We start from the raw sequence: 27,987 nt of genomic DNA on the forward strand, positions 1-27,987 counted from the left end.
GGTGAGAACAGGTGGGATTTAGGAACCAGATCTTAAAGGTAAGATTAGATGCTCCAGCATGCATAAGCCAAATAAGGCTTTTCAGATGTCTCTGTTCTGCTTCCAAATGCAGCAAGACCACACAGCCAAGAACGGAAGAACATCCGTGCTACTTGCTGCAGAACAACAGTTAGGCAAATAAGTTAGATTAATATAATTTATAGAAACGTGTGACTGGCCCTGGTGTGAAAAATCACCCAAAGAGAAATTAAAAGCCTCGTTCAGAGTGGAGGGAACTATGCCTGCTACAATACAGAACAGCCACAAACCTCCAAAAAGCTCAATAAAACTGAAATATCACTTGCTTGCTTAACCACCACTCCTCTCTACTCCCTGCGGCTTGGTAGGATGAGCAAACTGAAGTGGAGAGGAGCAGAGAAGTTGTGCAGCACCTGATTCCCATAACAAATGATCCCTCAGATCTGGGATGCTTCTGCCCATGGGGTGGCAAACAGCTTGGTTACTGGTAATTCTTCCTTTCTATTTTTTCTCCTCCCTTCCTCCATCCTATGGAGGAAGCACCTTCTCCAGAACTCACACTTTGCCTCTGCCCTCTTTCCTCACTTGCATCAGTGCTGAGAACAAGCCCCAGCACATGGTGTGGCCTTTCTGCACAGAGATGAGGGAGCAAAGGGGAGCTCACAGCTCCAACAAGCTGTTACTGTAGGTTCAAGCTCTGGCCCACCAGCTCCTGGGAGATCTTGAGCAAAATGGCATCTCAAGACATCTCTAGAAAGCTTACAAGGCTTAGACAGGGGCTTACTCAATTTTAGCAATACTTTAGAAACAAAACCAGCTCTCCCTCTCCAGATTTATCCAGCTTTCTACCCAATTCTCTGCAGCATCAAAGCTGTTCCTCAGCTCTGGAGCTCTGAGGACTTAGAAATGTGAGCAGAACTGAAAGTCTTAAGGTAACTGAGAGGTGCAGATGAGTTCCAGCCTTCAAGAGGCAATTGGACTTTCAGTGAAGAAGCTCTTCTGCCTTTTCACTTCAACTTTTCCACTGCACTGTTCTAACAGCTATGAAGTAAGATCCTTTTGAAGTGGCAGCTTCCATTTTTAAAACTGAGATTCAATTTTCTAATTAAAATCAATATTTTGAGACATAAACCTAACATTGTGGCAGTCAGCAGCAATTCCCTCCCCATAAATCCTGCCTGGCTCCACAGCATTTTAACAAGCACCAGCACACTGGAAGCCTGGTGGGGAGATGGCCTCTGCTAAGAAAGGATTCTGAACAAAGTTGAGCTGAGAAAATTTGCTTTTTCTTAGAGTCATTTTAGTGACATTTCCAGTGGGGAAATTGTTTAGTTCTGCCTATATAATAATGTGGTGTTTTCTCCTTCCCCCTTCCCAAATCCTCTAGCTCTACAATAAATGGACATCACTGAAATCACAGAGCTCTTGTATATCCCAAATACTGCCTTTATTTGAGAAAGCAAAGCTTTAAATAAATAATAACATCAAATAGTAAAGCAGCCACTGGTGAAAAATCCCAGGACAGATTCTCTTTAGCTGCTGAACAGTAGAACAGGGGAAGGAACCATAACAACTTTCAGACTACATATCTTCACTATTAAATGGAATAGAACCCCAGGGGTATTTGTGTTAGGAATCTTGATAAGTTTGCAAAAAGGAAATACCCATTCAGAAGAGAGTGGCAAAAGAAAAAAATAAAATTGAGTAATTGCAAATTTCTAAAAAACCATATTATTCCTGGGGCAATCTTTAAAGGAGGAATAGATTATATGAAGCAAGCAACTAGGTTTGGTATGTGTGTAGCCATGACAGCCGTGTGGAATGAAAATGACTTAGTCCAGGAGCTGAGAAATAGCCACACACAGAAAATCCATGGCAGGAAGTTCAAGGAGAAAAACACAGAATGTGCTCACACCCCAAGAAATCTTCTTCCAGCAAAGAGACAAAACTCATGGTCGGTGTTGGAATGAGTTACACAAGGTACAGAAAAGACAGAGGTCTCTAAGTGAAGGTGAAAATCCTAAAATAATTTGATTTCTTTCTACCACACACTCTCCCCCCACCTGCCCTCCTTCCCCCTCTTTGGTTAACTGGGGCTCAAAAGGAGCCATAGCTAAGCTGCAGCCACATAATACACGTAGCAGAAAAAACCCAGACCAATTTGAAATCAAAGTGAATGATTACATTTCCCATTAGCAGCAATCAGAATCCCCATCTGGGCTGCAGGGAGATCTGGGGCAGTGAGAAGCAGGCAGGGAGCACCTCGTGGGGCTGGGACCACATTAATAACCAGCAGCATTTCCCCTGCAGTTTGACTCCTGAGAGACCACTCTGCAATTTGCTGCTGTCAATAATATATTAACCACAAGGGGGTTGTAATGACATTTCACATTTGGCACAATATTTTTTTAAAACTGATTTGGGAGAAAGAATTGTATTAGAGGTGTATTGGGCTGATGGTAACAGACAGCTCCAGCACAACCTGCCCTGGTGTCTCTTGTATTTGGGGAGGCAAAACAAAAGAGACTGAAACTTTTTATGGCAACAACAATAAGAAGAAAAGCTGCATTTCTGCGGTCCCAGTTCAAGGGTTAATCACTACTCGAGGTCACTTATAGCTGTGTTTAAAAGTAAGCAAGTTTCATTTTTTACAGAAGGATCTCCTTTTAGCTTTGTCCACCAAATAAACAGCAGGGCAAGGATTTTGGCTGCTGCAGTCCTGCCATCAGTAATTTTGTAAATTTATTTCAGATTGAGGCTATGGCAGGAGTAAACCAACTGTAGCATTTCCACCTGGTAGGCCTGAAACTACAGTGGGAGGAAGACCCAGACAACAACTGAATTCTGCATCTGAAATGATGTATAGTTCAGTTACACTGGATCTTGAAGAAGCCTGGGCAGAGACAACCATATGCTGCAATCCTCATTAGCTGACCAGATTCCACAGATAATTCTATTTAAAGAAATTACACTTAAACTGTGTGAAAAGAAAACCACTTTCATATTCAACACACTTCTGCTCAGTGCATATCTAGAGTCACTGCTGCTCTTCTAGTAAACAAGGCAAGTTACATGCCTTTCCCTTACACAGCCCTTCCACTCCTGAGAGTTCTGCAGACACAGCATGGACAACATGATTCCTCTCAACTGGAAAGACCTAAATTCTGCCCTGTATCTCACCTCTGTGCTTCCCCTGGAGTTGCAATCATAACAGAGTGAGGCAAATGTGTGGTTATACAGAGAAAGAGTTCTCTTGGTTCAGAGAGGCTTTGGCTCAGGAGCTGCAGGATGGCTGTCCAGTGCAAGGAAGACAAGCAGCCACAGGAGGAAAAGTGTTGGGTACAGGCTATCAGAGTAACATTTTTAGGGAGTAGGGATGTTTTTAGGGATTACTGATGTTTTGACCTTTTTAAGATACAATAGACATATTAACCCGTGATTGGAATAGTTTTTTAAAAGGCAGCCTATTTTTCAGCCTGAGCAATTTTATTTGGTCTGGGTGCTGAAGTGTTTTCCTGTTTTTTCTGAGAGGCCAGTCATGTAAAATGGTGTGAATCTCTTATTATGACAATCCAAAGCACAGATAACTCAGGGTATGTGACCCATGTCTTAGTGTCTTCAGGATGACCTCACTGCTGCTTATAAAGCAGTCACGGAAATGAGACTGAGTTTTTGTTCTTTTTTTAACATAATTGCATGTACATTTTGTGTTGCTGCTTCCTAGAAATTGGGGCACAACTGTTAGAACAGCACATTTGTTACCAGGGCTGGAGGCTGAGGAGAGTTACCTGCAGGTTAGTGGGAGAGGCAAGGCTTCTGCTAGTGGGAGGAAGTAACTCAGATCTGGCATTTGAGGATCATCAGCCCTCTTGTAATAGATTGAGAAGGAAGAACTTACATTTACATCTACAACTTTCTGAACAGCAAGATAGAAACCAACCATTCATTCATCATCTCCACCTGGCAACCCAGTAAGAAAGCACAGTGCAAAGATACTTTTTTGTATTAATTTTGTATTTCTCCTTTCTAAAGAAAACAAGAAATTGATTGGACATTTATGGAATTGTCTAGGCTAAACTCATAAAGAGCTGAACAAATAGGAGTTTACAAATGTTGTAAATCTGGCTTTCCCTAAGATAATTAGAAACACTGACCTGTGAGAGAGGGCATTCTTTGGCTAATGTGCTCTGATTCATCTCTTTGAGCAGTTCCTTTAAGGCATTGCGAACTGTGGCGTGGTTCCACTGCTCTGCTGGCAGGTCTTCCAACTTTGAACAGCTGTTAAAAGAGAAAGCAGAAAGCAGATAGAATTATCACCTCCCTAGATGCTTACCCTCTGAGTACAAGTGCTACAGACCTGGGGGGAGGGAGCACAGCCCTGGAGGTTACTGCTTAGTCAGCCCATCAAGGTGTTTCTCCCCTCTCTCCCCTCCCCATCAAGCCTGACTCCCAGAAGATGTGCAGTTTAACTAAAATGGCAGGGATAGCAGCTAATCCTGCTATGATATTACATGTGTGCATAACCATTCCCTCAGGGGCTTGGTGGAGAGCAAAGAAACTGTGTGAAGCAAGCCCCAGAAAAGGCTGGATAAAACCATCATCTCCAGACAGAAAAGGATGCTCCTGCTGGGATAGAAAAATAAATATAGAGGCCAGGCTGTCACTAATAAAATCACAAAAACAGTGAGGGCTTGTATTGTGTGGAGGCAAGGCTTTGAGCAGTGAGGCTGAGAAATAAAGTTTATTTTCTCCTGGTTCTCATCCTTCCCTCATTGCTGAAGCATCCAAGAGCCTTTCAGAACCACATCAAGCTGTATGTCCAACATCTGTCCCATGTACTTCATCCTCACTTCCATCCTGCAAGAACTGCAGATGCAGTGAAGCTTTTGTCTCATCTGACTTGTGCCTCTTCTATCTGCCCAAGCTTAAAGGCTGCCCCGACAGAGCTGGGGACAGACCCCAGAAGCACACCAGAAGGTTGGGAGACACTTGTCATTGCCACCCGTGCCTGAGAAACATCATGCATGCTCTCCACTCAGCCTCTGAAGGTTTTGTTTCCTACCCAAACAGCCTGGCTGTACCCTCAGAGGTGAAAGTTCAGGGGTGCTTGAGGAGTCAAGCAGTCAATGACCATTTTTATCTCCATCTTTTATTTACACACCATCCGAGCACTTTGAAGATAAAGAGTGAGACCTTGCTCTTGGGCTGATACCCTCCTGTAATACAGCTGTGACAAAAGGCTAAGTGGCCTCCTGGTAGCTCATACTGCTGAGGAGATCAGTTGCTCCAGTTTTAGAGAGGCTACAGGCCCTAGATGCAGAGATGCAGTCTAGCTGAGAAATGTGAACAGTCTACAAAAGCAAGGGGGTCCTGGTAGTGGGAACTGGAAACCCCAGGCCCCCTCAGAGGTGTTCCAGGAGAGAAATGTTACTGCTTGGCAGGTAAATGTCAGAGAGGTATCAACATGGATGCCATGCACTGCCAGGGACCTGCCACAAATCCTTCTCCAGACTTCAGTAAGAGTTTGAGGACTCTTTTGAAGGCCAATAGAGAGGAAGGGGAAGAAAAAGCAGGATGGCAAGCAAGTGTCCAAGTGTCAGGAGCTTTTCCTTTTCTAATCAGAACTAGCATTCAAGGAAGGAAAATATTCTAAATGCTAAATGGAGCTGTGGCAATACATCCTTTCCTCATCTTCTCACCTTTTCCCTGGGAAGACCACTAGAGAAAAAAACCCAGAAAGTCAACAAGTTGCCCCCCATCTCAGCAACTGTCAGTAGGGGACCTGGGTTCTCACAATGTTGCCCTCAGAAAAAGGCAAGGAGATAATTGTTTTTGGTATAGTGAGGCCTCAAGAATCCATGACCTGAGGGGCAGTGGAAAGGTCTGCCTTTAAAGGCCCCATATCTCTACTTGGCTGAGTGTCTGTCTCTCTCCTCTCTGCTACCATCTTGCTACTTCAGAAAACCTAAAAATTGAGTAGGAACATGCACCAGAAAGCTGCCAAGTGACCCACTCCTTTCTCTTCTCTTTTCTTTTCATTTCATGAAAAGACCAGCAATGAATGAAGGCAGGATGTGCAAATCTCTGTAGTAACACTGAGAAGGACAGCTGCTCAGAAACACCCACCTTTGTAATTGGATTTTCAATGTCACAACATGATAGACATCTTGTAGCATGTCAGCTACTGTCGCATCTGGTGCATCAGTCACATAACTCAGAGGGAGGGGATTCCACCTCCCAAGCTTGATTATTCCTGAAAAGAAAACAAAAAAATGATATTTTACATTTTATCTGCCATTGACTAAACCCCCTGATAAGCTGCTTTGCTCGTAAGATTCAAGATCTGCCTTGAGGTTTATTGCAGCCTTGCTCAAAAAGATGTGTGGTACTGACTCCTGACACAAACAATGGGGAAAGAGTAGGAACAGATTTTAAATTCTTAGCAGAGGGCTGCTGACACGTTCCTGGCTCTTAAATTACTTCAAGGAAGCACAGGAGGCTTCCTCCCTTCACATCTTTCATCATCCCACTAAAGCCTAGTTCTCCAAGTTAGAACAAGCTTTAAATACTCTATAGTCCTGATTTTGCAGTCTGCAAAGCCCTTCAGCAAATAAATGCACTGCTTTTGACTCGAGCAGGCAAATTCCTGTGTGTGGGCTTTCAGCACAGAGCTACAATCTAAGGCTGGTACAACTCCCAGTGCAGATGGATGGCACTGGAAATCCACAAAGGAAGAAGTTTGCTCCCAGCTGCAAGCTGCACTGCACAGACAGCTGCTTTTCTTTGTGAAAAATATAAAAACAACTGCAAGCTGCTGACCACAGATCCAAAATAGCTTTTTGGGGGCGGAGGGAATGCTGTAAGTCCTATTTCTACTTCTGTTCATTCTTTAATAGGGATCATCACCTCCTCTGGATGAGCTTGTCACAAAGCCTATAAACTTGCATGGGAAACCATTTGGTGCAGAGGTATCATTTCTGTTTAGACAATTGCAGAGGGCCCACCCACACCACCACCAATGACTAATGCCCAGGAATGACTTCCAGGAAGATGCCAAACAAAGCAAGCCACAGTGCCATCTTACAGGGCAGCAAAGGAGTTCAGCCTCCTCCTGCTCTCTTGTGACTGCTGCTTTTCTTCCCTCCTCCCCTCTGCTCCCCTGCCCACTGCTCCCCTGCTTACAGAACTTTTCCCAGCACAGCCCGACACGACACCCATCATCTTTCCTTCCATATAAACTGATGCCTCTTGAGGTCTGCTTGTGTGCCTGCTGACCTTTGAAAAGACCACCTGTAGACCTTGCTCCCATAAATACAGAGTTAGGTGAGAAAACCACTTCCACAAGAGGGGCTCCAAGAGCCTTTTCTTTGGGTACCCAGAAGGATGCTGTGATGCCAAGAAACTGCAGCTCTTTCCTCCTCACTTTTCTACTCCTGGTTCTTCACCAGCTCTGGAGTTAATCAAAATGAAACAAACGGCAAAGGCCTTTCATCCTGACCTCCCAAACATGATCATAAAATAAATACCATCTCTAAAATGAAAACAAAGCTTCTTGCACAGAGACAATAACAGAACACAATGCTCACGAGCACACGAAGTAACTGCTATGGAGCATTTTCCCCCTACTTCTACACAGGTTGAATACATAATTTTAGTACAGCTCCTTTTCTGTTGCATTTAGATGTTTGCATTTATCAGTGACATATTGCTTTGCAATATATTCTATCACCACATACTGAAATAAGCTCAAAGCAACGCAGTTCAGCCTCAGGAGCACAAAATTTCACTGTAACATGCTGGTACAGCCAGACTAACATTTCAGGCACAGATTAGAAAGCCTAAGGCAAGGGGAGATCTTGCCCAAACGAAACAAAAAGTTAGTAGGTGTTGCTTGATATCCAATGCTTGAATTTGGGACATAAACAGAACAAAAACATTTAAATGATGCACTGTTTCAGTATTAAGATTTAACAATCTGGTGCTGAATATGCTGCAGTATAAATAGTGCCTGGACTCAGCTCCAGTAGAGTAACACACAGCACTCATTCACAGCACCGTATGTCTCCAGTGCTGGCTCCTTGAGTTATATTCCACTTGCCAAGAAAAGCTGTTTTTCTTAAGGGGATAGTTTACTTAATGTTATCTCTGGTGACAACAAGAAATGCATACAGTACAGCATATATTAGTCATGAAATGAGCATCAAGGGTCCACTGAGTGAAACACATACTGGGAAAGCACAGTTTAGCTGCCGACTTCCTTCACCCCCTTCTGCTCTATATTAATTTAAAGCAAAATCACCTAAAAATCCAGAAATCTATACCAGCTTCACAGAACACTTGGCTTCCTATGTTTAACCATGCCAAGTTTTCATGTAATTGAAAAAATAAGCATCATATGTGCCCCATAAGTCACATCTAAATTGGTAATATTTTACAAGAGGCTCTATTTTTCATTCAATTAAGAAAAGCACTCAGAGAGCAGACCATCTGCAACTGCTCGGGCCTGGCAACTCTGGCGAGAGACAAAATGATGGGCAGGGGTCACTGAAGTTACCAAAACTGTCCCCAAACTAAGAAAGTTTCAGAGGGAAAAGCCACAGGGCAGCCGCAGGAGGAAACACTGCACCAACTGCTTCACAGCAAACGTCTGCTACCACTGGAAGCCAGGGAGATTATTTTTTTTTTTAATTATTATTTTTAAATCCTCCTCTGCAACTGGAGAGGAAATTGTTTTGGCTGGATGTAGCCAAACACAGGTGCTGCCATAGGGCTGGGTGCCTCTGCAGGGTAACACCTGCTGCTGAGAGGCCTAAGAGGAAAGAGGTGCCACTATTTTTTCAGCCGCTGTGACACAACCTGTGAATTTTTATTTTTTTTTCCCAGAGCACATTAAGCTGGTCCCAATGATAGCCCCAGGAGCCACGGTTTCCAACCAGCTCCTTTGCAGACTGCACAGGTGGTTTGTTTCCTGGCACCAGCCCTGTGCTGAAGGCAACTCTGGGGCTGCAGTTGGGAAGGTGACATCAGCTTCTTGAGCACAGAAGACACCTCGGAAAGACCCCTCAGTGAAATCTGAGTGGAACAAAATTTACACCTTAAAAAGCTCCCTTCTCAGGCAGGCTTGGGGGCTTCTGGTGTAACAGCAACACCAAGATGAGAACAGCTTGGGAGCCAGGAGTAAACATCCATGGTTTTTATTCTTCCTCTGACTGACTCCAAACAGAGCAGCTCAGGCCTTTACAGAAAGCTCCTCAGCTGGCCTGGATGAGCTGCTCTCCTGCCACAGCTGAGACCTGAGAGTGGGGACACCAAGAGCCAAGGTCACTGGGTTCTGTCTGAGCACACTGCTGCTCCAGGAATCACTCCTCTCTCAGCTCCAGACCTTCTCAAAATGAGGTGTGGGTAATGCAGGGCAGAGCAGCCTGCTCAGGAAATCCAAAAGCACAGCTTGCCTGAGGGCACAAAACTCCTCTGGAAATGAGGCTGGGTCTCTCCCCTGGATCAATGATCCTTTGCTTTTCCTGTAAGAGTTTTTGAACTGGAAGTTCAACAGATTTCAAAGCTTGCACACACTCAAGAGAGCTGTACACTAGAACAGCTCTCCAGAACTCAGCAAGAAATGGGCTGAGTGCAGCCCAGGCCAGTCAGTCACTGAAAGACAAGAAACAGACCAAACAGTTTTATCAAAAGATTTTTCTTTTTTTCCCCAAACGTATTTTAGAAGAGATTTTCTACCATGCTGGTTGTTGGTTCTTCAACGCATGTCCTTCCACAGACAGGTCTTTAACTGCATTTAAGCTTCAACTTCAAAAAAAATCCAAGTTTCAAATGTGCATAACTCCCTTTACCAACAAGAATGTCAGAACACCCCAGGGCAAACCCCTGTGAGCCCAAGTGTCAGGTTCATGGCCAACAACCACCATCATGTGTCCTTCCACAGGGGTCAGCCTTGTCTCACCCTGCCAGAGGGCTTTCAAGTCACTTGCATTTAAATGCAGCTCCTCTGGAGAAGGGATAACTCTGCCCACCATACACTGAACAGAAAGAGTGACCCCCCCCTACCCGTCCCACCATGGATGAGCTCTACACCCAGCAGAACTTGGCCAGGGATCTTTGTGACCTGAATGAAGGATACATCCAAAGCACTGGGAGTACTCCTGGGGCTTCACCTGGTGAGATGTGAACTTCTAGAATAACTCTGTTAATCAGCAGCACAACAGCAACAGACACATAGCTGCTTTCCACATAGCTGGAAAAATGCAACTAACCTGGCACAGACTTTTCATTATGTCCCTTCCTGTGTCCCAGAAAACTATGTACCTATATGGGCCAGAAGCCTCACTTGTCTTTGCAAAAGACATTTTAAGAATGCCACATCTGGGAGTTGGAATATATATATATATATATATGTATATATATGTGTCCTAGTCTATCTAGGACACTTCTTGGCCATGAACAAAAGTGCATCTCTGTGTCACCTGCACAGTTCAGCTTGATAGCTGCATGGGAATTCTTGAGGCATCTCACAGATACTTCACTACATCACTACTGTAAAATCAAACTCCTAAAAGGAGTGTTACAAATTCCTTTTAGCAGCTAAACAGGGCAAATGGAAGCAGAATACACCTTATGCTGCCACTGGCTCCCTGTACAAACTATGCCCTGCTCCCACCATGCCTGTGCTCCTGATTTCACCTGTCACAAACTATGAGCATACCTGAGTTACATCTGAATGGCTACAGAATTAATGTAATTAATATAATTTATTTAAAATGCTGATCTGCTAGGGTTAAAATTAAGTCCCAGGCTCAAGCAAGGGACATTTTGGAAGTTCCTGTTAGCATCACCACCCTCACCTCAACATTTTTCTGGAGCCACCTAGAAAATGAGTAATGAGGAATACTTGTCCAAATATGTAGAGAGAGAAAAGGAAGGAAATTTGTGTCCTTTGCCACAAGAGGGGCAGCAGGACAGCAGGGGTACTGATTCCTTACCAAACATTGTTAGGAAAAGCATTTGCCAACACTGAGCAGACCAACTGTTTGATCCCTGATGCAGAGCCCCTGCTCATCCTCTTCAGAGGTGTCTTGTCCCCTGGGTAGAGCAAGTTCTTTTCCTTTGTTCAGCTGTGCTTCGCTACAGAAGTTTAAAACTGCCTGTCCCATGTAGTGAGCACACAGAATCCTTGATCCATAAATCACTTTTGAAGGAAATCCCTGCCCTGCAGGACGTAACAACTCTGCCTGTGTTTCTAACCTCTGCCCTGGCTGCAGTAGATCACCAAACTGCAACAACATAAAGACATCATTTGTAGTTATTATTGTTAACCCAGCAAAGGGAAGGACTTTTCAAGCAGAAATTAATTTTTTTTATTTATTATTGAGCTACCTCTCCAGCTCATGGTGACTTCAAAAATACTGTACTGCCTTTGCCCATGATTAGAAGGGTGCCCACATTATTCTAGTGAATTTCACTAAGTGACATATTGCAGTAATAGATGGGAAAAATAATCAGCATAATCCTCCCCTGTACTTCTAAAGCACTTTTCAGCAGAGGATCCCAAAGCACTTTAAAAGCATTAATTAATTAAGGTTGGTAACATCCCTGTGAGGTACTGCATTATGTCCACTGACATCTTGGTGATTTAGTAATTGGAAGCACACAATGAACACAATCCTATGTTTATGCCAATACAAAAGAATCCCCCTCCTTCCTCATTTCAGTCCATGATAAATAATTCAGTGAGAGAACAGGAATAAACTATGTGATTACACTGTGATGTACACATCCACAAATCACCAGGAACACCCACACTCCCTGAATGCCAAACACCCCACCCTAGCTCCCCAGCCTCCTGCAGCTCCAGGGCTCTGCACAGCAGGGTGGCCTTCACCCCTGGAGAAGGCACAGCAGGACACCTGAAGCTCTGGGACCACCAGGCCCCTTCTGCTGCTCTTGCTGAAGGTGTTTGCTGGTTTCAAGGTGCTGTTGGAAACCATGAGCAGCACTGCTGGTTTTACAGAATGAAACCTTGTGGTGCCAGGGCTGGGCAGCTCAAACACTCCTGCCTGGACTGTCTGGCTTTCAGAGCTGGATCAATACAGACTTGGGTAAACATTATGCATTTACATGGTTATGTATGATATTTATATGATTCTATTAAAGTGTTTCTAGAAACATGGTCAGAACTGTCAATAGAAGGATTGTTATTGCTACAAGGCTTAACTGCTGAACTTGAGAGTGCTTTCACAGATGAAAATCTCTTTGATATATGAAGCTTGGGCTGAGTTTTAAATTTTTGAATGCTAGTGTTGCCCATTCCTTTCCTCCAGCATGACTGGACTCAAGTATTTGACTTAAATAACATACACCAAACAGTTTGATGCCTTGCAATTCTACATATCAGGTTTACATTTTACTGTGAAAAGGTTGTGCCTCATGTAATAGATGCTGCTTCACATTTGGGAAACGTTATGGGAGGACCCTGACTTTTATTAAATTAATTTAATGTAGGCACTAAGTTACTAGACTAAATTAATAAAGATCTTCTTAAAGAAAAAAAAAAAAAACAAGAGGGAGGGCAGAAAGAGAGAACAGAACGAACCCACAAATTAAATAAAATTTTCTGGAGCTTGTTATTTTGGAAGTCTTTATTTAATTTTCCAACCCCCTGTTCTGTTTGAAAAAAACAGCCAATGATTGGTAAGGAAACAGAAGAAAATAAAAAAAGGTTGATGCTATTTACTTTAGGGAGTTATTTTTAAACCTGTTATATGGTAGAACATGAATACCACAAATAACCAGAAGGGTGAGGAAGCAAAGGAGGTACAAAATATTACAAGCCCAAGTATTTTTTATGTTTTTCTGTATCACTTTTAAAATGATGGACTTCATTGAGGAAAACCACGTTTAGCCCTGCATAACACCTCTCTTTTGGCAGTTTTGGGCTAAGCCTGTACCTACCATGGACAGCAAGAAGTAATACCTGAATAAAGACAGAAGTCCTCTTTTTCTCTTTTGTCCAAGAGTAAGAACCACTCCTCTGAGCCTCACTTCCATGGTATCAGAACAAAGACTTTTCAGTCAATAAAACTCCCAACAGAGAGGCTTCTCTCTGCACCCAGGCCTTTGGGCAGCCCTTAGCAGTTGCCCTTCACAGCCCTGTCAGCATGGAGCTCAGCTTTACCCTCCATCAGTCTGTCCTCTCCTGAAAGACACATTGCCCCAGGGCTATGTTCCTCAGCAGTACAATATCAGCAGCCCTCACCCACCCCATTTTTGGCATGAAATTCTTGTCTTTTCAGCAACCCTTCCCAGCTCCATCCTGGGACTGCTTGAGGTTGCTCAGGAGCCAGGGCTGTGCCTCCTCCCAGGGCTGCTGAACACCTTTGAGATGCAGAGCAGGATTGTCACACCTCAGCCTGTTCCTGACCAAAGGGCTTCCTTAGTGCTCCCATGCCTGCAGCTCTGCTGGGCCACCTCAAACCACCACTGTTCTGCTGCTTGGACCCTCTCTGAGTTCTCTAGGTTGCTTCTCTGCCACCTCCCAGTCTGGCACTGGGACCACAGCTCCTGTCCATACCTTACTGCCTCCCAGAGAGCGACCACAGGCAGGTAACTCCCAGTGGGGACCTGTAATGTGCTTCCACCTCAGCCTTTCAGACTGAAAAAGGGGGCTTTAGTGTATTTGCCTCAGTTGCTAAGAAACATGAGTGTAAGTGTACTCAACACCTGGTGCTCCCATCTGCTCAACACATTCCTTTACCACCTCACCCCAAATTCTGGCCCCAGTGACTGGATTGCCACCTCATGAACTACAGACAAGGGCTGCACATGAGTGAGAGGACCACAACTTCTACACAGACATTTGCTTTCCAGCCTCCTTTGGCAGCTGGTTGCCAGCTCCAAGCCACTGAGGCCACCTCCAGCCTCACCATACCTCCTGCATCCATCCGAGCAGACAGACTTTGGTCCCCACTCTCCAGAAGCCTTTTTTATTTTATTTTGAGATTGTGATGTTTTTTTAGAGAGAGAGGGAGAGGCATAAGGTAGTTTCAGCGACAAACTTGGGTGTATTTTTTCAAAAGATGCCAGTGCCCCCAAGCCCCTCAATTCATCCAGCCTCAGTGTTCCTGCAGAAAGCCAGCCCCCTGAGCAGGACAAAAAAAGCACAATAATGTGGCATGCCACTGAACACATAAAACACAGTTTAAGGTTAGAAAAGAACACTGCTAATAGGACATTGTAGAGGCTAATAGGCTTAGAATTAAGCCTACGGACATTGTTTGGCCGTGTATGAATATGAATATCCTGCCTACTCACAGTAACCCAGCTCCAGAGAGCACAGAAAGCCTGGCTCTGACTCCAGACACACAGTAGCCAACTATCTTTGTGTTGAGTCATCTACAAGAAGATCTGAAAATTCATGGGTCTCAAGTCCAAAGGAAAATAAGGAGGCACAGTGTGCTGTTAGGCACAAACCAGCCCCTAAGCTGAATGTGGATTCATATTTTGGCCTATGCAGTTCAACAGCTTAATCTCTTTAGTTTAAGATTTGTGTCTTTTGGGGTTTTCCTTACGCTGTATAAAGAGTAGCAGAACATTTGTTCACTAAATTACTACTTTTGGCTTGCCTTCTGTCTTTTCTTTCCTCCCACCAGACACTGAGCTCTTGACTTCCATGGAAAAAAAAAACAAACCAAAAAAACAACAAAGCAACATGAACAACTGAAGAGCTAGTAGTACAGCATCTAGCCAGCAGCACTGAAAAGCATGGACTGCTGAGGAAAGAGGGGCTGAAAACCCCAAAGCAGGACTGTTGCCACTGATTCCATATGAATACAACATGTGCAGAAATGGTTGGTGTTACCCCTGCAATCTGACTCAGCTCCCTGTAGCTGCATTACTGTAAAGAGCACACCCAGAGCCAGCCCAGACCAAACAAGGGCCACAGGGCTAGGAGGATCTCCAGGGACATTCAGTGAAGAGCCAGATCCACCATGAAGCAGTCAACAAAGGAGGCAAAGCTTGTATTCTAGCATTTTTATAGTAAAAATTGCAAGGAAGCAAAATTATCCCTAGGGAAATGTGCCTGCACAGATGGATTTAACACACTGCAAGGAAGCAAGGACTGAGGGGTTGCTGGTCAGGCTCAGCAACTCTAAACAATGGGTAAAAGGCAAAGGATCAAACCTTCCCCATCTCTTACAAACTGATCTACTAGACAGAGAATTGTCTCTTTAAGGCTGCTATACTTCTTTTCAAAATACATGTTAATAACCCTGGTCCCTAAATTGAGCAGCAATGTAAATTCAGAGCCATTCAATTAAATTCCATATAAATTTTTCCTTCCCTGACACTCATTTAAGTTGATAACCTGATTCTCAAGTTCTTCGTCTCCCTCTTCCACAGAAGAGCAAAACAATTCTGCATTTCTGATAAGTCTAAATAAAGCTTTGCCGGTTACTGAACTATGCTACTTTTTCTATCAACAGAAAACAAAGGAGGGAAAATAAAATAAAAAAAAGCCTGTAGTTCACCACTAGAGGAGATGACTCAGAGCAAGCAGGAACTGCCACCAGACTCAGAAAAAACAGTTTTCCCTTGTGCTGTTGATGAGCCCACATTATGCTGAGATGAACCCAGATTTGTTTTCTTATCCCACATCTTCCTAGAACTGAACCTATTTCCTCACAAAGCCACCAGATTCTTTTTGGATCCTGTTAGCATTTCCGTCTCCATGTTCCTCAGTTTGCAAATGAAAGACAAAGATAGAAAGAACAAAATTTTTTTGTATTTATTTGGATGGTGCACATGGTGAAGACTGAAAGGGGTTATTCACCTTTGGATCTGGAGGCTTGCAGCACACACACGTCATGCTTTGAACCATTTCCAGATGTTTATTCCTTCTTGATGTAGTAGCTAAGATACTCAGGTAACCACAGGATAGCAAAGGTGCTACCAAGAAAATTAACTCTGTCCAAGTCAGACCCAGTAGGTTAATGGGCACCATCAGCCACTGAGAGACTTAACAAAGTCTCAAGCATTGGTGACACGGCAAACACCCTCATGAGATGGTGGAGAGCTCTGGTAACCTCCTGAGAGCCACCCTCCAGGCAGCAGCTCACCCACCAAGCCTGAAGGAATACACCAGCACCCTCCTCAGACCTCTTTTCTTTGTCCCATTGCAGACAACTTCAGAGGTTATCACAGCAGCACCAGCAATAGCTCTTCTGGTGAAAGAAACTGCTGTTTGATGCCAACACTCCTGTAGATGACCAGTTTCTGTACCTGAACTTGATGCCTCCAGGGCTCAATGCTCTCATCGCTGCTTTCTCTTTCCTAAGCTATGTCTCATGCTCAGATGCAAAGAGCTAGAAGACTCCTCACATTTGTATTCCCAAGAAAACCAGGAGGAAACATGATAATTTCTCATCATATCCCAATGCCCCAGTGCCCACATCTGCACAGCTTCTCCATGAGTGCAAACAGAAAGGGGAACCAGACAAACAACTAAAACTTAGGAGTGACCCTGGTAGCTCTACAAAATGCTGTTCTCATGGCTGAGCTGTTCTCTGCCAGCAGGGAAAGGGAATTTCTGGTACCCTACCTCATGGGAGACAGGGAAACTTGACAGCTTGTTGGTCAAGATTGATGCACACTCTCCCTCAGCCTCAGTGAGACACCAGAACTCTCTACCAGCAACTGTCCCAGCCAGAAGATGGTCTCGACCTTGTTGCCCTTTAGGTCTCCTTTTGTACACAGAAAACAATTTGGATTTTTACAAATAAATGGAGAGGTTTTCTTTCCTGCTAAAGCAGAGCTCAGACTTATAACTGTTGATGAGGTGCTGAGAACCACTCATGAGTGAGCAGTTCTGCTGGTCAGTGCCTGCTCACCCACCCACCCACCCAGGGCCACATCCCTGTCACCTTCCTCCTCCTCCTGCCCACGGCCAAGCTCCTCCCAGCTCTGCAGGAAAAGCTCTCCAGACCACAAACCTCTAACATCCCTTCCTCCTACCCAAGGGCTATGACTTACACTCTATTTAGCTTGAGTCATGGCTTAGCATTGTCTTACCATTCATTTTACCCAAAGTTATCAACAAGAAGAGATGTCAGAGGAAATCAGCTCTCATATAGTCTCTTCTGGACCAGTTTTCATGGATAAATTATTACTATTCAATGGAGTAACTATTTCTAAGTAATACATGTAGCACTTTTTAAGTGGCTGCATATATTAAATGCACAGCCACATAATGGGACAGACCAGAGCAGTCAGTTAAAATCATGCCCTTGCTGATTTTCACAGCAAAAGTAGCAAAGTATTCGTAGGCAGCTGATGCAATAAAATGCAAAGTGAATTCAAATTAAAATGCTGGTGTGATTAAGAAATCAAAAATGTAAACAGAAAAAAAAAATTGAAAAGAAACCATCATTTTTTCCCAGCTCTGTCTCCTAGTAATGCCAGAAAATTCTTTGTATTTCATCTCAGGGTTTGAATGCTAGCAGTGATCTCTGATGATAGACAAGCCTTCAACTATACAAAGTTGGTGAAGTCTTTATTTCTGTTGCAGAAAATTCTTTTGAATCCTTCTGTTCACCAAATCGCCACCAAATGATGACATTTTTTCCTGACTATTCCCTCTGTAACAAAGATCAGTGGACTGTGGAAGTAACAGATATTTTGCCTCACTGGATAAAAATCAGAAGATAAAAAGAGAGGGAAAACAGTTCTTGAATCAACAAATAGAATAACTGGTTTTGCTTAAATGAGAAACAAATCTACTGCACATTTCCTGGCAGATGAAGCATTGAAGAATTTTATACTTTAATTATTTAGCCCTATCCTTAACTTCATATCACTCTATTCCCCTTTTATTTAAAATCTTGTTTTTAAAGCAGGTAAATTCAGAAGGAGAAATTCTGTCTCAAACTAGAAAAAGCTGAAACAGGGAGATACACACCTCAAGATGACATTCTTAAATCCCATCCCCACACCTCCTCTGCTGTTGAACTTCCTCTCTCAGCAAAACTACTCAGTGAATTTCCTAGGACAACTTATACATATTTGCTTAATCCCCAGCCCCCAGGGACAACTTTGCCATGGATCTGTTAATTGTCCAAGCAGCCCTGGTGGGTGGGTGGGTGTGTGGGTGAGTTTCCCAGGTGAGAGCTGAGCCCTCCTGGATCCCACTTCATCACTCACCACATTGCTAACGAGACAAGTGCAGCCCAGCACCAGGTTAATTGTCAGAAGCAATAATCCAAATTAAACTGGCCAACATTCAAGTAAAAGGTACCACTTCAAATATCTTTTTCAAATGAAAGCCATCTCAGGAGTTTACTTGCTTATTCAATATAGAATTCCAAGTGTTTTTTTAAAAAAACAACCCTTCCTCTTCCCCTCTAAGGAACCAAAGTAATTATTTTTAATACAGTGACATATGTTAGACAAAAGTATTAAGGAGGGGACTTCATTCCACTCCAAGTCTCCACGGAATTTTCCCTTATGTGATCACACATCTGAGCTCAGATTTTTAACTCAGGCAATGAAGATTTTTTTTTTTTGTAGCAATGGCTATTAGCTGATGAGAAATCCTTCCACAAACAATCCCAAAACACGGAATATCTAGTGTGATGCTTCCAACACTGAGAAGTATAATTGAAACAATATGGGGAACACAAAAAAAAAAAAAAAAAAAAAAAAAAAAAAAGTGAGAGTTCACCAAAACATTTGAAAAATGGCTCAAGTCAACTCAAAGCTCCCTCAGTTTTGGCTGTGACCCCAGGCTCACGACAGCTTCAGCTGCCAAACCAAACACAACCACCCATTTCTTCCTGATGCTTGCACCCAGGGAGGGACCTGCTCCTGTGCTTCCCCCTGCTATGACAGTGACATCCCAGCTAGCACTGACTGGGGCTCCTAGCCCTGCCAGCCTTGGGAATAAGGCTTATTTTGTTAATTGTGAGAAGGACAGGACTTAAGTAGCACCTTGGACTGACATAACCAAGAGCTTCCAGATAACTGTTGTGTGCTGTAATTAAAACAATGCCAACACCTTAAAAATACCTCAAGGGAAGATAGTTTGGGATATGATAGTTTGGGATATGGTTGTACTCACAGAAGAAAGATGTAGGATTTAAGATAGAAATTTTTCACTCCCCATGCAGAATTAGCATAAGAAAGTGTATTCATCTAATAAGAATGAATGTTGTGGGTGTAGTTGCAATGTTTTATGCATAAGTTTACCCATAAGGAATGGCTGTAACATGTATGGAAAAATAGTTTCAATTAACCTTTTTCATATTTCTACAATTATTTAACTCTTTGTAACATTTATGAAGAGAAGCTGAAGAGTGGATGCAGAGCTTTCTGTCCAAGCACTCAGCCATCTCTACCCCATCTCTGCAGTAGTGATGATCAGAATACCCAGGTTTTCAAAACTCCTTAATTTCAACCTTGAACATGAGATCATTTTAACTCGGGTAATGCAGCAAAAAAACCCTCAACTGAACAACCACAAATATAACAAGGAAGAACAGTGCTGCAGAAAATACTGGGAAAAAAAGTCATATTAAATGAGAAAAAAAAAACAAAAAACTTGGCTTAGCTTTTAGTGATATTCCACAAGAAGTGCCTTTCTTTTTCTAACACAGAGTTGAACTCCTGACTCACTACAAATGCCTAAGTCTAAGAGGTAGGTGGCAAACACAGGGGGAAGAAAAGCATCTTGAATTAGATTTGGCTGGGTCCAGATGAGGATGCTGACTTGAGCTGGTTACAGGCATTTTCACATTTCTCTTGGTTTTCAGTTCCCATTTGGGAAGCTGCTGATCTCTGTCCCAAACATACCAAATTCAATCCACAATGCAGAAGCTTTGCTACATTCCATTCAATTTTTTGGATGCATTGGACAGCCTACCTCACGGAGCCAAGGGGAACAGACAAAATGACACTCTTGGTGCAGTAAAATAAGTGTGGAAGTTGAACAGCAGCACATATTTACCTTTGCTCACCAGCAAGCTCTACCAGCATCACAGCCAAAGAAGACTTCTTGCAGACAAATAGGCAGTGGCAAAACTGAGAAGACTGAGAGCTGCTGAACTTTTCTGTAGGCTATAATCCTAGGCTACTGTCAGGCTCTTGCTGCCCAGCTCTTAACATGCACACAAAAGAAGCAGCAGATGGTCAATTCATAAGGCTGGAGGTATTGGCATCATCAGCCCAGAGTCCCTGGCCTGCCCACATTCAGCCAACCAGAGGCTGATTGATCAACTCAGCTCAAAAAAACAAAGCTGCTTGGAGAACACCTAAAGAAAGGCTTTCACTTGTGGGGTCAGCTGAGTGAGGCTCCTCATGGTCCAAGGCAACACAGTTACAAAAAGCATTTTCCATTTTTGTCCATCTGTAGTGGTTTCATCTCTTTCTCATTTTTAAACCCGAGTTTCTTTTTCAGATGTGGGGAGTGGGCATTTTAGTCTTCATTTCTCCCCAGACATTCTCAGAGGGCCGTAACACAGTCCCACTTAAAACCATAAGGAAATGCTCTAATGAATAACTAGATGCACAGATATAGAACTGCCAGTTTTCAGCATTAAGAGCAAATATATATATATATATATATATTTCCAAGCAGCTTTTCTAATTGAACTAAAAATATGCCAGGCAGCATCCAGTTTAGTTTCTTCATTCTTTTGTTGGAGATTTGAAGGACACAACTAGAGTAAGATCAGAGGCTTTAAGCAGCTAAGGACACAGGAGAAAAAAACAAAACAGCCCTGGGTTTTTTTTTTTCTTGCAAATGCAGAAATGTACCATAGCAGTTCTCCCACCTGCTGGACACTTTGCAACTCCTGCAGTCAAGGAGCAAAAGGCAAATGAGACACCTGGGGGACTCCTGTCTGCAAGAACCCCAAGGTTTGGTGTCCCAGCCCACAGACACAGATCCTGACAGGACAAGCAACCAAGCAGCTACTTCAGCCTTGGGTGAGGTCCAAGATGCTCTGGAAATTTAGACCCCAAACTGCAAATCCTTAAACCCCAAACTGCAAATCTTCTTAGAGCTCTAACAAGTCAAGCAAGCACCTTTGCAGGGCTAAGCTGCCATTTCCCACCAGTTAGAATCAAATAATAGCAGAAAGACAGATTTGGAAAACCTAAAGCACTTCCAAAAATTACACTTTGCTCCAAGCCCTAACACAGTAATAGACCCTCACGGGAATAGCTCTATGTATATCCCTGGCAAGATAGTGCAATAATGCAATTACTGCCATTTAATTAATTTATATTCTCAAAAATCTGTCTCCTTACGAGTTCTGCGTGTTTCGCTCTCACGTCAAGCCGGGATTTCTGCCCCCGTTTGCCATGGCAACCCCTGCAACAAATGGCAGTTGTCTGTAAAAGGGGGGACTCTGAGCGTGCCCACAGGCAGGGTTTGGGAGGGTTTGTTTCCAAGCAGGGCAGAGCACAATGGATCCCTTTTTTACCCTCTGGGATCAGACACCAAGAAATCTCACTTCCAGGGCTGCCACGCTCCTCTGCAGACTGAACTGACACTGCTGCTCAGTCTGGATGTAATTACAGATATGAAAGGCTGGCTGTGAAAGTTTGCTTGTATCTTCCTCTCCCTCCTGTACCATGGCTGTATTTACCATACAGCTGTTAACATCCCCAACAAGCAGCAGGCAGCAGACTTAACATTTCCCTTCATTTTGTTTGAAGTGCTGGTGTAGAGGGGTGGCTGCTAAAGCACGTTTAGCACTGAAGAATGAGACCTTTGTTTGTCTCCCCTGCAGGCAGAGCTCTCTCTCCCCGTTCCTGCCCTGGACAGCCCCAGCTGTACTGGGCAGCCCTGACCTCTGCCCCCCCCAGGACACTCTGTAGGGTAATCCCAGCTCCTCCTTGCTCATTCGGTTCCCTTGGCTGTTTGAAGTGATCAGGACCAAGTCAGTTACAGTTTGTGGTCACATTAGAACACAGATCATTGTTCAGCAGCCCAAGATTGCTAAACTCATTTTATGGGTGGTTTAGAGTCAGGGCAGTGGTAGCTCAGGTCCCTCAGAGCTGTGCCACCTGGCCTTGCTCCAAAGGTAGGATGGTGGAACAGAGCAGGACGTGGCCTCTCCTGCTTGCTCCCAACAAGCACCACAGCTCACCAAGAGTTTTTCAAGCCATTTCCAGCTGAAGAACTTTTACCTCAGGGAGCCTCTGGCTTTTGTGCAGACAACTTCTGGGAACTGACATATCTGCCACTCCTTTTGAGGTCCTCCCCAAAATCTGACAACATCTGACTCCTATAGGCACTGCTTCTGCTTTAAGAGAGCCTGTGGAATATTTGATGTTGGGATTTGGTAGGATGGAATGAATGCTCCGTTATTCACCCTGCTGCTACAGCACTGCTTGCTCTGAAGTTTTACAATGCAGCAGATTGCTGTAAAGACATCATGGGACACCATAAATCTCCTGCTATTTCTAAGGCTTCTGATGAATGTTCCTACAGAACCACCTTGGTAATGAATGAAGAACACACAAAAAAAGTTCATCAAAGAAAAATTTTGTGCACTATTTAAAAGGCTACAGGCAAGTACTAACCACCTTATGCTTTGAAACTAAAATTCTTTACCTGAAGTTCCAAAGAAAAGATGGCACCATCTTGGCTTATGGATGCAGTCAGAGGGAACCCTGCTTTTACATGACAACCTCACAGAGAAAGCTCTTCTGCAAAATACGTGTGAATCTTAGTTTCAAGTAATATTTCTAACGAGTTCTCTGAAAACAAAAAGTTACTGTATTTCTCTTATTACATCCAACTGTTTATGATATTTCAACCACAAATAGTCCAAATTAACAAATATTTTTCTCTTCTTTTAAAACCTTCCCACATACCCATACGTGCTAGTCAAGCTAAAGAGCAGCTTCTGAGTCCTTGCCAAAAAGGTGGGGATTTGCTATCCCCCCTTCAGTCCAACACAGGCACACACAGAGCCAAAGAAACACCAGAGCCTACTGTAAGGCTCCTCATCCCAGGCTTCTGGCGTCTTCCTACTCCCTGCAGCTTTCTCCTTCCTCCAGAAAAGGGGTTGAAACCCAGTCAGATCCCATGTATACTAAAAAAGATATGCCTCCTCACTTCTAGTTTCAGATATGAGACTTCTGCCTCTCCATGGCTCTGCAGAGGCAAGTGGATTCCTACAGACAATTCCTATTTTGCTGTCCCAGTCTAAGTCACTGCCTCAGGTACCCATGTACACAGGAAAGAACCTCAACTCAAGCTTCCATGATGTCCTGTTATATGTAATAAAATCAGTCTGAAGATCGTAAAGCAAAAAATATCCTGCAAATGGATGGATTTCATACAAGGAAAAATGTCCTGTAGTAAACTGGCTTTGGCCTGTCCCTCCTGTTGTTAAATAACTCTAGAATAGCTGTGTTCAGTTTGGATTTCCACATGAGGATGCACCTGAAAAATGATGTGGATGGAACACAGCAAACCATCAGCAGTGGTTACTTATCCTATAGATAAATGTATCTGGAGCTGTGTTGCCTGCACTCCCAACAGATTATTTACTTCTTCACATAAGAAATGTTTGAAACGTATCTTTAGATACATCAGAAAATAAACCATGCTTCAGCCTCTGCTGTCAACTGCACCAGTGGAAATCCAAAACTCCACTGACTGGAGAAGCATTTGGCTTTATTTACACTGCTGTAACTTAATACATGGCTTCATTTTCTTGTAAAGAATCTCTTGTTGAAGCTACATCTCCAACAATCAGGAACACTAACAGCACTGTGTGTGCTGATTTTGGACTCTAAATCACACAATTGGATGCCTATTGAACCCTGGCATTTCATTTAGCCTTCAAACCAAGGGAAGCCTTCCTAGTTCCAGTTTTTGCCTAACTACAGTAGCAGCAGAACACTGCATTTCAGCTTCTACCACGGCAAGAAATATTTGAGATATGCACCTTACACTTCAATTTGAAGAGCTCAGGACATTACTGCTATCAGCTCCTTCACTTCTGTTCTTACCTCATCCTACAAAGGGAGCAGAGGCCCATCTGAAACTGTCACCCTAGACACCTCACAACCTTCACTCAACTCCCTTACCTCTTTCTGCCCCAGTTTCTGTCAATCCCTCTGCTGTTGTGCCAGAACATCAGTGAGATGCTACCTAGTACATTTTGTTTCAGGGAAATATCTACTTTGCCATTTTTTCAAGTTCAAATTGCTGTGCTGCCAATGGTAGGAATGGGATAATAAGGTATTACTCAGTACTGAAATCCTCTTTTTTTTTTTTTTTCTGGGAAGAATTAGAAAGCATATGAACTGTCCTATAATACTCAGTGGTTTGCTGAGCATGACTATGGTCCAGCCACATGCCAGAGTGTATATATAGCCTTACATGTTTATAACACACTGAGGTTTCTGCTTAATTTAAATCTGCTACTGAACACTAATACCTAGTTCTCACGTTTCCCCATGTCCACACATCCCCCACAAAGGCCCAGAAATAACAAAAGGGCCCCAGGAGGCTCCAGGCATGTTTGGAGCCAGCACAGCCCCAGGTAGGCTCACACTGCCACATGCCTGCACACCCACAGCCTGCTGTGCTTCAGAGGGCACCACTGCAGCTCAGAGTTCCCAACCTGCTTCTTTTTGTTCCTAGCAAGTCAGAATGCTGAGATTCTTTTCTGTTCCACGTTCTCATGCCAAAATCAGGATCATGCTCACAAGCATCTGAGGGAGGCCTCCAAGATTTCATGGTTTATCTCTAGAAATTAAATTTTCAAAGAAAATCTGACTCTCCCCTCATCAAGAGCCCCAGAAGAATGGGAGAGAAAATATCAGGAATTAACCATTATCCTCCCACACAGGGTTAACTTTGCTTCAGAAGAGCAGGCAGAAGGCTGTCCCACCCATGAGATGAGCTACTACACTTCTATTAGCCTTCTGGCACCTCCTTCTGTACAAACGTAGCCCTTTTTCTATAAAGCAACTTGTATAAAAGCCTTCAGCAAGCACATAAATATGGGTTGGGGGTTTTTTTGCTTCCAGATACAAACTCAGCACTCCTTATATCAGACGGAATCTTCTGCTCCCTAAACACTACACCATGAAACTGGCTGGATGCAAAAAGACATTCAGTAGGTGCATGAGATCAGGGGAAACCAGGAGCAGCCTTCCTCTATAAAGAAGTTGCTACAACACCAGAGCTGACTCCAGGAGCCAACCATCCATGCCAGAATGAGAACACACTCCATCTTTATTCCTGTGAAGCTGCAAACTGCACCACAAACTGCACCTGGCAACTGCTCTGGGAAAAGCACCCCAGGTTTTGAACAAGACAAATGTTACGTCTGTGTAAGAAGTTCTTCTCTCATAAACATTTTGTATCATTTGGTAATGTTTTTTTACGTTTTGTACCTAAACATAGGTGGGCTAGGACTCCCTATCTACCAGAGGATTTGCCAGCTACAGGGCTGCAAATGCAGCTTCAGCTACACATCTTGCCATACAGCACATGGGATGGGTTTAATGGTCCTAAATACAGCTCAATTAACAGCAGCTTGTATCCATACCCAGTTCCTGGATACGTGGCCAGATAAAATCTAGACAAAATGCTAAGCACGCAAAGGAAAAACAAAGTACACACTGTCTATTAATTGCATGGGAGTCAGCACTGCCATCATGTAATCCTTGCTGAAGACATGATTTTTATTCTTTTTTTTTTTTTATAAATTTATTGCGATCTGTTAAAAGTCATTCCACTTAAACAGCATTGCACAATTTCCAGACAACTGAATCTGTGAAAAAAGCCTTATGGCTTTGTGTCAGGTCTTTCCACATTATTATGGTGCAAAGGCTATGTAAATTTATCTCCTTCTAATTCTGGATTTTTTAAAATATCAAGACACTGGGGTTTTTTTTCCATCTGCAGCTAAGATTTCTCCATCTCCCTTACATTTACATGCAAAACCAGAGTTTATGCACAGAGAGATGGATTTAAAAACAAAAACAAAATACCCCAAAAAAACCCCCCAAAAAAAAACCCAGAACAAAACAAAACAGGAAAGATTGAGGAGATGCCTTGGAAATGTTTTTATGGCAATTTTGCCATGGGGCACCAGAGTGCCAGGTCAGTGCTACAGCTGTACCTGCAACTCCTCAACCTTGCTTCAGTGAGAAGGGGAAGGAGAAGGGTGGGAAAGGGGAATAAAAATTCTTATATTTTCTTCCTACTTGCCTTTATGCCATACTACTCTTTTGTCCCACTTGGAGAAAAATTCAGAAATGCATACATCTGTTGGGATTTAAACAATATGCCACTGTTTTGGGGGGGCTTTTTGAGTATCTAGTAATAACAATCAGCTTAAAAAGAAGCAGCTTTGTATCAGTCAACTTCATATTAGAAGTACCTCTGGATAAAGAAATAAAAAAGTATCTCTATAATACTATACCAAACTAATCCTCGTGACAAATCTATTAATTCATGCCTTGAAAGGTCAGTAGAATATTAATTTTGCTCCTTCGTGAACAATATACTTGCAGTAAATAATGTACTAAGGTTTAATCTAATCTGGTTAAACAGACAGTAAGAAACATTCAAACAGCCTTGGCACATCAGCACAAAATGGTAAATTTACCATGAACCATCATAAATTTTCAATGACAAAATAAAATCTTGTGGGAGTTACAAAAGACAAACCTGTGATAATTGCCAGTTTCTACCTAATTCTGCTGTAAGGTTAAGGTGCAAATCTGCAAGCACTGTGTCACTTAGTGCTGGTAAATACCCAGTTGCTTCTGCAGGAGAAGCCCTGCTCTTCCCATCAGGGATCTACCCACCTCCAGCACCTCCAAGCCCAGCAGGCTTGGAATCCTTTGCTCTGGAGCATCTCTTACCTAGCTGGAAATGATCATTTTCCATGCAGCAAGTCACCTTGCCAGGAGATACAGCACACTTGTGGAATCAACAGGTCTTTCCTCTGCCAGCAAAATAAAAGTTTCATGTTTGATCTAAGAGGCAGATCCTGCTGCTTCTATGGATGCATATAAACACATTTCCTCTGGAACAGATTTATCCCATTCTGCACAGGGCTTTATTGTATGGCTGGGGCTTTGCTTTGTTCATTTGGGTTTCTTCCTTTCATGGCAATTAGTTGTAAAACACCTAAAGATGCATTGCTGGAACGACTGCTCGACAAAGAGCACTTTGTATCTTATTGCAAAATATTCAGACACTCAACCCAAACAAATGGTGTCTGTAATAAAAATACTGCCATGTATCTTCATTTGTACAAGAACAAATCAGTTTTATTTGTTCATTCTGCATTTTTAGTGTCATAGGTCTCTTAGAAAAGATAATTTATAATTCCTTATGCAATTAGATATCAAATTAAGTCGTCTTACTCTGCAGAAGAATTTATAATGAAGAGACCAGGTTCAACCAGTTCCACCAAAAATATTTTGATAGCATCAAAAAAGACAGCATAAAAATCTTTAGTGTTTTAACAAATTAACACATGCCTTTTGGGTGAAGTACTGTACATGCTGTTAATCTTTTAATTAGGTTCTCAATTTCACATACACATTTATTGTAGGGGGGATTTTTAGTGATCAGAAAATGCAAATGCCTGGTGTAGATATGGGCTTTTAGCAGAGATAACAGGAAAAGCAACCAACAACTAGTACATGTACCTTGTATTTGAAAGCTCCACAATCAAATATTAATAAATCTTTGTGAATATTAGCAATGAAATACCAGTCTTCCTTTTAAGCAAACAAATACAGTGTTCCATTGAGGAAAAAAACCCAAACAAACTTGATTTCCACACTTTAGCCACAGGAAAAACACCACTTTTCTGTTTGTATTGCGTGTAGATTTCAGACCCCTCATCAACATTTAAAAATATGTATCTTTAAAATATATTATATATTTAAAAATATATAAATGGATGCAGAAAA

The 27,987-nt window shown here is 42.9% G+C and overlaps 1 protein-coding gene across 2 annotated transcripts in view; it reads right to left on the bottom strand.

The window, feature by feature from the left end:
* The window catches only part of SATB2 (SATB homeobox 2), a 117,586-nt gene that overhangs the window by 61,379 nt on the left and 28,220 nt on the right, over window positions 1-27,987 (bottom strand). For both annotated transcript variants that reach the window (XM_030454628.1, XM_030454629.1), the window contains exons 4-5: window positions 6,145-6,271; window positions 4,173-4,296 (exon numbers count right to left, since the gene is read on the bottom strand). In XM_030454628.1, the coding sequence (XP_030310488.1) occupies window positions 4,173-4,296; window positions 6,145-6,271 (251 nt within the window). The remainder of the gene's footprint in view (window positions 1-4,172; window positions 4,297-6,144; window positions 6,272-27,987) is intronic.

The sequence above is a fragment of the Calypte anna genome, chromosome 7, assembly GCF_003957555.1.
Source record: "Calypte anna isolate BGI_N300 chromosome 7, bCalAnn1_v1.p, whole genome shotgun sequence".
Lineage (NCBI taxonomy): Eukaryota > Metazoa > Chordata > Aves > Apodiformes > Trochilidae > Calypte > Calypte anna.